The sequence below is a fragment of the Danio aesculapii genome, chromosome 5, assembly GCF_903798145.1.
Source record: "Danio aesculapii chromosome 5, fDanAes4.1, whole genome shotgun sequence".
Classification (NCBI taxonomy): domain Eukaryota; kingdom Metazoa; phylum Chordata; class Actinopteri; order Cypriniformes; family Danionidae; genus Danio; species Danio aesculapii.
Genome location: NC_079439.1, coordinates 1724739 through 1737778, shown reverse-complemented (window position 1 = coordinate 1737778; position 13040 = coordinate 1724739). Strand labels below are relative to the sequence as shown.

Here is a 13040-nt window from a genome sequence, read left to right as displayed (position 1 = left end):
AAGTGCGGTTATATTCTTTATGCCTAATCCTACCCAAAACCTAAACCTATCTTCTACCTTATAACTATCAATAAACAGTAATTAGTACTCCAAAATCAAACCAAAAGTGTTTAGGGGTAGCTTAAATAATGTGCCGGTGCCCTTTGGGTAGGGGATTCATCAGAACAAACAGCAAAAATCAGTCCAAGGCATTTGGAAAATGTGGAAAAAATATTAAAAAGCCTTTATTCCCTCAGTGGCCCTCAGACTATGCAGAGCCACTGATTCGATCCAAGACCAGCGACAAGATGATCCCAAGGTTTCCATATCCTGGACCAGGCCGTATCTTGAGCAGCTGCTGTGGTGGTTATGGAGGAGTGGAGAGCATGAGACGCTCCAGGGACAGACGAGTCTTCGCTGAGGTCCAGCATTCTCCAGCCTCCGGCGCCTAGACTGCAGCTCTGCACAAGACGTTTGGCCAGCGGAGAAATGGTCGTGCCCAACTGAGCCTGGTTTCTGTCTATATTTTTTTATTCTTCACTTTCGCCAATTGGTGAATTTTTCTTTCTTTCCACTGTCGCCACTGGCTTGCATGGTTCGGGACCTGTAGTGCTGCTCATCGTTGGATTTGCTCTTCAGTGTTTGGACTCTCAGTAGTGATTATTAAACCACACTGAAGTGAACTAAACTGAACTTAAACACTGACAACTGAACTACACTGTTCCTATCCACTGTGATCTTTTATGTGAAGCTGCTTTGACACAATCTACATTGTAAAAGCGCTATACAAATAAGTTGAATAAGTGAGTTGAATTGAATTTATTCACATGGCTAATCCTTAAAAACTACACCTACACGTTTTGGCAAACCCTGATGAAGGCTGTTATTTGCCGAAGGCTAGTAAAGCTAGTAAGTTAGCTAATTTTAAGCAAATGTTAAGGTGCACTCACACTAGGCTATACGATTCGTGCCTGGACACGTTTTCAGGTCGTTTGACAAGTGTGAGTTGGTCCGGTTGGAAGAGGTGTGCCAGAGCGCGGTTCACTTGAGCTTTGACGCAGTACTCTTGTAGTGTGAGTGCAAAGTGCGCCTGAGCCCGAAACTGAAGACAAGACGTCACTTTTAAGGGACTTTCATATGGATATATTAATCATTCTTACTGTATAATGAACACAAACTGTCATAGTTTACTAAAGAGACAAACCCCTCACTTTCATGATTACCCCGCTGAAAAAAACAGCTTAAACCAGCCTTGGTTGACCAGCCTGGTTTTAGAAGGGTTTTGGCCATTTCCAGGCTGGTCTTAGCTAGTCAGGCGGGAAAATGACCAGCTAAATCCAGCCTGGTTTAAGCTGGACATAGCTGGTTTTGGCTGGGCTCCCAGCCTGGTTATGCTGGTCAAGCTGGTTTTAGCTGGCCATCTCCCAGACTGACCAGCTAAGACCAGGCTGGAAATGTCTGGAAACCAGCCTGGAAATGGCCAAAACCCTTCTAAAACCAGCCTGGTCAACCGGCTAAAACCAGCCTAGGCTGGTTTAAGCTGTTTTTTTTTCAGTAGGGTATTTATGAACGTCAAAAGTGGAGGATCTGTTCAGCTAAATATTTGACTGTGTCTCTGCATCCCAAACCACTTAATATAATACAAAACGATATAACTAAAGCAATGTCCACTGTGCTGAGTGAGAGCACTTCTCTTCTGTTAAACTGAACAGCACATCCTCGATGATGGAAGCGTGCTCTGGCTCGGAAGGTAAAATGCAGTGTGAGTGCTGGTCGAGGGGAAGTGGAGGGGGCAATCGCGCTTCGGCACAGTTCAAGGTAACTGTACCTAGTGTGAGCACACCCCAAGTTAATGCTTTGTTAATACTATGAGTTGTGACCTAAACTAGAGGGTTACCTCATCTAAATCCTGATGAACTACTTTTAAAACTGAAATAAAAATAAGTTCAACCTAAATAGCGATATAGTGTATATAAAAAAATAAACTTGACAAAAGTTACGAGCATACAGAAATGAAAATAAACCAGAAACAGCATCATAACGTGCAGAAGGACAGTGTGTGACGGGTGGACGCTTCACCTTTCCGGAAGCGAAGAGATGGCAGCCCTTCACCGCCTCAAAGATGTAGGGGCTGAGATCAGGCTGAGCCGGCAGATGAGACTGAGCCAGAGACTGCTTCACCCGCTTAATCTCCACCAGACACAGAGCACGCTCCTTACCTGACACACACACACACACATACATATATATATATATATATATATATATATATATATATCACAAAAAATGTGTCTGTTTTAAACACAGATTTTTCAATTGTGCCCTCATAAAAATTTACTTGTGCACAAAATAATTCTGAGAGTGTTTTTACTCCATAGATCTGTGTATTGAGCAGTGAGTGTGTTCAGCACTGACCGGTGATCATGAGCAGTTTGTCCAGCTCTTTCAGGATCTGTATCTGGAACACAGAGTCCAGACCCGGGATGTGCGTGAGCGAGTTCTTGATGACGTTCAGAGCGTACAGACCCTCCTCTGAGCCCACCAGCACGATCTGAAACACACACACACACTCAATTAACCTCGCACAGTGAACACACAGAGAGATGCAGACGCATAGACATACAGATGCAGACACAAATACACAAACCAAACACACACACACAGAGATGCTGATGCGCACACATACACACACACACGCACATATATAAGCAGACACAAATACACAGAAACACAGACAGACAGACAGACAGACAGACAGACAGACAGACAGACAGACACACACAAACGGGCAGACAAAAACACAGAAACGCACATACAGACATGTATCCGCAGACGCGCACACACACACACATGCATAAACACACACAAACACGCAGATACACAAACACACACACACACACAGAATCACACAAAAACAAACGCATACACACACAAACATACACGCAGACACAGACACAAACACACACACATACGTGCAAACACACAGAAACACACAGAAAGAGACACACGTATATGCAGACACACACATAAAGACAGTGACATGCATATGCAGACACACACACCCAGACATCACAGTCTATTAGCAGATGCACCACATTAATGCTTTTGTCTCCATTAAATCCCTTTCTACATGCACTTATAGGCTTGTGTGTCCCAATAGATGTACATGCTGCGGTGTTTTACCTGGTCGGTGAGAGGTAAAGTACAGTTAATATCCAGCCGATCGTCTCCCTCCAGCTTCAGTAAAGAGTTTCCCAGCAGCTTCTGCTCACACAAGACAGACACAGAGGAGAGATTCAAACACGACCACTTCACATTTCACTCTGTTAAAGAGACAGTTCACACACAAATCAATGGAACGTAACCCCCATTTACTGCAGTTTTTTTCTGTTGAACACAAAGGATGGAAACTGGAAACCGTTGACTACCATAGTAGGAAAAATATATATAAGTAGGGCTTTAACTTGTAGCATGCCTAAATCAGTGTTTCCCAACCCTGTTCCTGAAGGCACACCAACAGTTCACATTTTCAACCTCTCCCTAATCAAACACTCCTGAATCAACTCATCATAACATCAGAAGAGACTCTAAAACCTGAAGTTAATGGGTCAGATAATGGAGACATCCAAAATATGTACTGTTGGTGTGCCTCCAGGAACAGGGTTGGGAAACACTGGCCTAAATGATGGAATGCATTACCTCAATTATTAGCAATGCCGTTTCCTTGGATTGCTGTAAGAGACTTCTTAAGACGCATCTTTTTAGTAAAGCATTTAATTAGTGATTATCACATCATACTTTTAATCATTATTATAATAATTATTAACTTATATTATTATAATTATTAACCCAAGAATTACAAATACTGGACTGGGTTGCATTTTTATTTGTTGTTGTATATCTTGTAGCACTTGGAGTTTAAGTAAAGTGCGTCATAATTCAAATGTGTTATTATTATTATTATTATTATTATTATTATTATTATTATTATTAGGTTTCCAACATCTATTGTGTTCAACAGAAGAGAGAAACTCAAACAGGTGTAGAACAAAGGTGGAGGATTTTATATTTTGGGTGTACTGTCCCTTTAAGGAGTGCTTAATGCTAATGTTGCAGACAGATGAGCCACTCAGCAGAAAGAGCCACTTCTCCTTCTGGATCTGCCAGTGTTTCTTACTGCAGTGTCCAAACCAACAAATCTGACCCTGGAGCACAACATTTTTTATTTTTGGAAATGACACTGTACGAGTGAAAATGCCAGACTTATTTCATGGCAAAATTCGAAAGATTATGTTTAATGAGGACATTTTGTAAATATCTTTCCATAAATCTATCCAAAAACGCACACATTATGCTATAGAATTATAGCAACTTTAAAGGTGATTTTCTAAATATTTTTAAATTGAGGCAAACAAATATTACACTATCATGACAAACAATATATAATAATAATAATAATAATAATAATAATACTTCCTTACATTTATATAGTGTTTTCTGGCCACTCAAAGCGCTTTACACATAGGGGGGGAATCTCCTTATCCCCCACCAGTGTGCAGCATCCACCTGGATGACGCAACGGCAGCCATTTTGCGCCAGACACACCAGCTGATTGGTGGAGAGGAGACAGCGTGATGAAGCTAATTATGATATGGGGATGATTAGGAGGCCATGATGGGCAGAGGCCAGTGGGCAGATTTGGTCACGACGCCGGCGTTAAAACCCAACTCTTTACTTTCTGGAATTTTCAATGACCACAGAGAGTCTGGACCTCAGTTTAACGTCTCATCCGAAAGACAGCGCTCACTGACATTATAGAGTCCGCGTCACTATACTGGGGCATTAGGACCCACACAGACCACAGGTTGAGCGCCCCCTGCTGGTCTCACTAACACCACTTCCGGCGCGGTGTTCCGGCGTGGCGCGGTCTCCCATCCAGGTACTGACCGGGCGCAGCCCTGCTTAGCTTCAGTGGGCAACCATGTGAGAGTTGCAGAGAGCGAGCTGCCGGCGATTGAAAGCTTATTTTTAGGCAATTGACACTTTTTTTTGACACAATTTGAGTCTAAAGTTGACACTTTTAGCTGGTTTTCTGATCCAGGGTCACAAATTCTGAATTTACTTCATAAATAATGACAAATATAATGATATAATTAAACATAGTTAAGCCTCTGAGTGATTCTTTTCAAATGAATCGATTCATATGAATCATTTGTTTGTGAATCATATTAACCTGGTTGTGCTTCATGTACAGTAATAGTCAGATCGCCTCAATATAAAGATATTTTGATCACACTTTATAATGAGGTTCCATTAGTTAATGTATTTACTAACATGAACTAACAAAGAACAACTCAACATTCACTAGTGCATTATTAACATCCAAACTCATACTTGTTAACATTACTAAATGCACCGTGAGTTAACATCAACAATGAATAACTGTATTTTCATTACCTAACAGCATCAAATACTGTAATAAACTGTATTGTTCATTGTTTGTTCATGTTAATAAATGCATTAACCATCATTAAGTGTGACTGATGTATTATTTTTAAGCATGAATCCTCACACATCTGATTTTGCAGCAGGAAACACTGGTTTATGTGGATGATGTACAGCGAGTCCTGCAATGCAATGAATACAACAGCTCATAGTCTGATGATGCAAGCAACACGAGCACCAGGCAGAGGAGCATGCTGGGTAATACACACACACACACACACATACAATAGTGAGTGTGTGTTTGGCTTCCTGCAAACAGCTGATTACCTGAACCAGAGGAGAGAGAGTCTTCTGACGTTTAACACCGGCCTACAGTGTTCAGAAGACAGCCACACACTCAAGAGCATTAGAAAAACCCCAAAACGGACATATTTATACAAGACAAAAAAAACTCAATCAGGTCTTTGCTACGTTACTGTACATCTGCAACATATCAATTGTGTTTTCTTGTCATCTGGGTTCATGTGTTTTTGGATTCCCTGCTGATGCTCATATATAGGCATGGGACGAGGTTTTCAAGGTAAACCACGGTTTGGAAAAGTCAAGGTTTTAAGACCGCCAGAATCTTCTGCAATACTGTTCATAAGGTATGTGTAAGATTTTATTTACTTTTTTTGTGTGTTTTTTAGGACAACAGTGTCTCCAGCAGAAAAGATATCCAAAGATGGCATTTTAAATTGTAAAGAAATCTGTGTTTGTAAAACTAATAAAGACAGCGGAAGTCAATTATTCAGTTTCATTATTTAGCCAGACATGTTTACTTCTCCAAAATATTATAAATCATTCACAAAATTAAATATATTGTGTTCAAAGAGGAAAAAAATGTTTAGTTTTTTTACCCAGACATTTAAAAAGACTATAATTTACAGCAGTGGTCATGATACCGTGAAACAGGAATATTTTTATCCAAGGTTATCAGAGCGTCAGAATCTTATACCGGCCCATGCCTACTCATATATACAGCACAAAAAATGTAAGTAGCTGAAATGGGGGGGAAATTTAATATACAAATGAAGTCTTAACTAAATTAGCAAAATAATCAGTCAAGTTTCAGATTTACAGTGAAAATAAAGAGTCAATTAATATTATTAACACAAAAAAGAGAAAGAAAAATGTTATCGTTGACTTGACTAATAAGTCCAAAAATAAAATAAAGTAAAATAAAATAAACAGATAAATAAAAAGTAAATAAAATGCCAAAAAAAGTTTAAATAAAAACAGAAACAAAAACAAACTAAAAAAGTTGGTTAAAAAAGTACTTTAAAATGTAAAATAAAGAAATAAAAGCTAATCCAAAGCTTTAATAAATACTTTAATAATAATCATATTAATTAAAAAAGAAATGTATAGATGTTTAAAATAGTTTTTTATTTAATGCGACAAGAACAGGGGTGTTACACATTCATGAGAAAATAACATTTAGCTGCCAGAGGGGAAAAAGAAAGAAGAGTAAGAGATTTACATTCATTGAGATGCTTTCAGAGCATCGCATGTTTACAGTGCTTTTTGTTTTTGCTTGTATACATTTACATTTAATTTAAATTCATTTATAAAATGCAAATACTTTGGTTGTCTGCACTGTCTAACTTAAAGCCCTGTTTTATTTATGTATATGGTATCTTCCTAATAAAATAAGCAAGTGCATGTGCTGTCCATTAAACGTGGAGTATAAATAAAGCACATTAAAATAATCAAATTACTCTCATACACTCCTCTAACAGAATTTTGTACACATGCACTGAATTCTTATGCAGTGACAAATTTAAAGGGACAGTACAGTACATCATTTTCCATGTGTTACATACTGTACATGTACTCGTTTGAGTTTGATCTGCTGAACACAATAGAAATTATCCAACAGATATGAAACAAATGCTGCATAAACTGCTTTTCTTACAGTTTTGGTTTAGTTTCTAGCTCAAATGTGCTTCTTTATTGAAGAATTTTTAGATATTTGGACTAGAAACAAGACAAAAACTCTCAGTAAGAAAATCATTTTTGCAGTAAATAAAGACGAGTAAATGATTAGTGAATTTAATTTAGGCGTACAGTCCCTTTCAGACTTCTGGATTTACATCTAAGCCCTTAAAGTCTGTATGAAATCAAGATATGCAATCTTTATTTTGCTAGCTTACATTGTTATTCTTCAAATGAATAATTAATCCATGCAAGTTAATCCACTGAAAAAAGGGTGTGTTTGTTCAAGTCATCAAGAAATCAAAACTAGCCATGTTGATTTTGTTGGCTTACATTGCTAGTTTTGTGCTGAACGTTTTATCTGTGCATGTCATTAAGAAAAACACTATAGTTTGCCCAGAGAAATCAGAAAATTCTCAGATCAGGTCTGTGTGAGGTATTGGGCGTGGCTAACATACTTAACCACGCCCCTCCAGCTGTCAGTTTTGACATCAAACAGTAATGGTGAGCAGGAGGAGTCTGTTATGCTGTAATAACTCTCCCCAAACTCTTTTCCCCATCTCAATGACACCTACTTTACTACATCCAATCAGCTCACAGTAGAAAAAACAAGCCACGCCCACTGCTTTCTCATTTAATGTGCAGTTTCAAGTTCATAGCGACTTTAATCTACTATTAAATCTGAGCATTTGCGTTTGGAGAGATGCATTTCTGTTGACGACAACATGAGGGTTTACATAGCAACTGTATATTAATATGCAGTAGTTGGGCAAGCTTAACTGGGGCTCAAGACAAACAGCGGTTGTGCCGCCCTTTCACAGACGAAAGGGATGAAAAGCAAGGTGGGGGTTGGGGGAGGATTGGGTGGCGTTATCTCCATGCCGCCCCTTGCAAGATACCGACTTTCATGCCACTCTTTTGCAGACGACAGTGAAGAGCGGTTGGGGTTTTAGTTAGAAGTACATCAACATACTGAAATAAGTCTCAGCAGAAAAGTCTTTCCCCGAGAAAGCCTGAAGTCTGAAGTAGCTTTAAAGTTTAAATAACTGAAGCAGTTTTTACGAAGTGTGAAACAGTCGACATAGATGGATAACTACACATTTATTAGCATGTTTCTAGTATGGATTGGCATTGGATTTCTTGCTAGGTGGTTGCTAGGGTGTTCTAAGTGGCTGCTAAGGAGTTGCTATGTGGTTGCTAAGGGGTTGACAGGCAGTTGTTAAGGTGTTCTAGGTCATTGCTAAGGTGTTGCTAGGATGTTCTGAGTGGTTGGTTGGACATTGCTAAGGCATAGCTAGGTGGTTACTAAGGTGTTGCTAGGTGGTTGCTAGGGTGTTCGGATAAGTTGCTAGGTGATTGCTAAGGCGTTGCTAGGCAATTGCTGTGTGATTGCTGGGGTGTTCTGAGTGGCTGCTAAGGCGTAGCTAGGCAGTTGCTTAGGTGTTGCTAGGTGGTCGATAAGGTGTTGTTAGGCGGTTGCTAAGGTGTTGCTAGGTGGTTGCTAGGGTGTTCTGAGCTGTTACTAGGTGGTTGGTAAGGTATTGCTAGGTGGTTTCTAAGCCTTTGCTAAGGTATTCTAGGTTGTTGCTATAAGCTATGGTGTTGCTAGGGTGTTCTGAGAGGTTGCTAAGGTGTTGCTAGGCGGTAGTAAGGCGTTATGAGTGGTTGCTAGTCAATTGCTATTTTAAATTAGCATGGTTCTAGTATGAATTAGGATTATGCTAGCATGTTTCTAGCATGAATTAGCATAGTTCTTATATAAATGAGCATAGTGCTAGCTTGTTTCCAGTATAAATTAGCATGTTAGTGTGAATTTATTGTGAATCAGCATGTTAGTATGAATTAGCATGCTGATAGTATAAATTGGCATGTTTGCTAGTATGATTAGAATGTTTATTAGTATATTTCTATGATGGATTGGTATGTCGTAAGTATGTTTCTAGTATGGATTGGTGTGTCGTTAGTATGTCCAATGTAAAGTCAATGGCAGTTTTTACAATCGAAGGCTATGGGACAGTTGCTAGGGTGTGGCTAGTAAGTTGAAAGGTCATCAGTGATTGGCAGATTGGTAGTCTGAGTTAAATGAGCCCAACCTTAAGTCAGTGTGACAGTCTGGCGCAAAGTTATGATGTCATAAAATTTGGTCCAATGTTAAGTCAATGGAACTGCAGAATTTTCTGGGTCAGTTTTGGGAAAACCATAAGTCGGATTAGTTTGAAAAGATATGGCAACCCAAGTCAGACCAGTTTAGAGGTTTGGAGTAAGTTTGGTGGTTGTAGTATGAATGGTCTAGGAGGAGATGCATATAGAAATCAGTCTCAAAAGAAGAACAAGTAGAAGAAGTTTATGTAGTATAACAGTATGTTTGCTTTCTCAAGCCATCATAATCACAAGGGCAAAGCATATTTTTTTCCTTAATGACATGCACAGATGAATTGTTCAGCACAAAACTAACAACATGAGCTTCAAAATCAACACGCTTAGTTTTGATTTGATGTGGACTTTATGTATGGCAGAAACACAGTGAATTGTGCATTAACGCAGAGGAACTGAACATGCAGGAATGGACTCACCGCGTCTGACTCTGTCTTCTCTCTGGATCCTCTGCTTCCAGCAACCACTGACTCCAGAACAGCCACCCAGCGCTGCTTATCTGGGAAACTGGGAGCCATGAAGTACAGAGACTGACCAGGCCAACAGGTGGTGTGAGGATGAGACTCCAACTTCAGCACATATGGGATATCTGACACACACACAAATATATATATATATAATATCTCTGCTATTGGTGGAGCGTAACTATTACAGCACTTCTGTCAAGTCTGTTATTCTTCATATTATAGTCATGGTCACATTTTTTTTGTTGTAAACTAATTTTTGTGACTTAAAAATAAATAAATAAAAATGTGTTTACTTAAATGAAGAGAAAATAAAATAAACCATGCATACTTTATTAGATAAAACATTTTACTTTAATGAAAATTAAAAATGCTGCTTTGGCAATTTACTGGAAGTAACTGAGATACTAATTAACTGAAGTGTTTAAGGCATCTCTTCAATACTTTAATACCTGTAACCATTGACTTCCATAGTACAAAAAACAAAAATAAATACTATGGAAGTCAATGGTTACAGATTTTACAGCTTTCTTCAAAACATCGTTTGTCTTCAACGGAGGAAAGAAACTCAGGCCCCATTTACACTAATGCGTTTCTGTTTTAAAATTGAGTTTTAGAACGAAAACAATCCACGTCCACACTGGTGTTTCATCTAGTGTTTCTAAAAAAAGCTCTCCGTCCACACTACACCACTGAAAATGCACATCATGTGATCACACACACACTCTGGCATGCACTGAAAGCTGCTTCAGCGTATTCTCACGTCTGAGATCCAGGCATTCAGCAGGACATCGGAGCACACCGGTCCGGCTGAGAGCAGCTAAACGTCGGCCAGTCCATCTTGAATCTGCCGCTGGATGCCATCTCTCTGTAGTTCTTAAACGCGATCTATACAGATACGGCTACTGAGAATGCGCGAGTGATGTCGTGCATCACTGCAGTAAACTGCGGCACAGCAACACAAGAAATACATGGCCAGCAGGGGGCAGTTATGTAGCATAGTGAACATACTGAACTAGATCTATGAAACTGTGTTGAGCCTACAAAAGGGGACGTCTAATTTGTAAAGTTCTATGTCTTTCTGTTGTATTCAGATGTTGTTCATATTCTGTTTATTTCATATGCCCGAGGCATCGACGGAGCTATATCGAGTGCTCTTTTTCCTGGTCTCTCACACAAATACATACAATGACAACTGAGTGAATGGAAAAGCGGTTGTTCCTTGCGCCACCTGGTGGCTAATGCGTAAAGCACAAACATTTTATTTTTTTAATGTAAAAGCAGCCTTTGCAGCTGCAGTACTGCATGTGACTGCGCGTGACAAATTGCAGTACTAGGCGTGTAGAATCGTGCGTTCTCAGTAGCCGCATCTGTAATTCATCTTATCGATATCTAACAAGTCGGTCTTTTGAATCGATTACTTGTTCTCAGGAAACATGAGCACAAAGATAAGGTAATATATTAATTTATGTAACCAAGTACACCGATTCCACACATTTCACCAATTGTTTGCCTTTGTTTCCTATTATGTATAAACATTGTACTTTATATTTTTATAATTATTATCGACTATTAAAACGATAGCTTACTGATTATTATATTCATATTCATCATTATTGTGCATATACCCTGACATTAAAGAGCCCCTATTATGGGTTTTTGAGAATGACCTTCCATGTAGTGTGTGTAACACAGCTCTAATTGAAGTGAAATATCCAGCTTAGGTTTAAATCTGTAAGTGTACGGTGTTTAAAACTAGTGATTCATTTATAAAAGAGTCGACTCATAGTGCTTCAAATGAATCGTCTTGATAACGAGTCATTAGCCGTTTCGGCGTGATGTGGATATGGAACTCGCACAATTGTCGCGCGCGCAAACCTGGGAGAATTAAAACCTGCGGCCCCACCCACAAACACTGTAGCAGACGCCGGTTGAATCAAGTCGTGAAGACGCTGTGCTCAGCTGGATATTATTGAAAGTGTGAGGGGAAAGCTAGTGTTGTTTTCTCGTCCCAAAGATGAAACTGAAGGGTTTATTTTTGCAAAAATACCTCAGCATTATTGACCCAGACTTGTGCTGTGTTCCCTGGAATCTATAAGCCTACAACGGGGGATTTGTCAGCCGTTTGTTAAAGGAAGGATCAGAAAAGACTATTGATATATGGGACTTCGTCAGAGCTCGACAGGAACTTTATCAGTACATGGATCAGTGGATCATAGATCAGTTTCTTCCTCCATTTCACAAGCGTAAGTAAGTGCGAATAAAATGGTTGCCTCCTTGTTTTCTATAGCTTGAAAATTAAGCATTTAAATGTGTTTTGGGGGTTAGATTCGGGGGTGAGGTGTCTGAATAACACTGTTGAGAACCGGGGACTGTTTACTGTGGTGTTAGTAAGTTAACTACTATGAAGTGTGTTTCGGGCCGCCGCTGCGATCAGATCCTATACCAATGTTGGCAACCCGGGGGTTTCACAGACCGTACCAAAATGCTGAGGACCGGGGGTGGTGAGGGTGGAGGTGGTTAAAATTACAGGAGTTTTCTGGGAAAAACTGGAGTGTTGGCAGGTATGCTCACACACACACTCTGCACTCTGACTGTCTCGCGCTGAACGCTGCTGTCGACAAACCGCAACAGGATGTCATCGGTCCAATCAGCACAGATTAGCTTCGCACTAAGCAGGGGTTTGGGAACAAATGAATCACTGAACGATTCATATGGGAGTCACTGGGATAATCAGGTAAAAATAAATGCAGATTATAAGACCATGAAAGTGTGTTTTGATCATGCATGCAGATCAGCCTGTTGCTGGAGACCCTTACAACCAAAATATGAGCCTTTTTAATGTATAATAGAGGCTCTTTAAGCACATATTGCCAAAACCGCACAGTGAGCCTAATGTTTTATATCTTTCAATGAAAGAAGGCAGTTATGCTATACAGTAGGCTCCGTTTTGTTATAAATTTGCATACAGTGAAGATATACAAATATGCAGCTACATGAGATGCCTCAACATTTCTGTTG

The 13040-nt window shown here is 39.6% G+C and overlaps 1 protein-coding gene across 4 annotated transcripts in view; it reads right to left on the bottom strand.

Annotated features, from left to right (window-relative positions):
• cita (citron rho-interacting serine/threonine kinase a) overlaps positions 1 to 13040 on the bottom strand; it is a 187500-nt gene that overhangs the window by 15742 nt on the left and 158718 nt on the right. For 2 of the 4 annotated variants that reach the window (XM_056457208.1, XM_056457209.1), the window contains 5 exons: positions 9975 to 10144; positions 5752 to 5793; positions 3163 to 3243; positions 2395 to 2530; positions 2059 to 2198 (listed from right to left, as the gene is read on the bottom strand). In XM_056457208.1, the coding sequence (XP_056313183.1) occupies positions 2059 to 2198; positions 2395 to 2530; positions 3163 to 3243; positions 5752 to 5793; positions 9975 to 10144 (569 nt within the window). The remainder of the gene's footprint in view (positions 1 to 2058; positions 2199 to 2394; positions 2531 to 3162; positions 3244 to 5751; positions 5794 to 9974; positions 10145 to 13040) is intronic. The other 2 variants (XM_056457210.1, XM_056457211.1) reach the window with 1 other exon arrangement.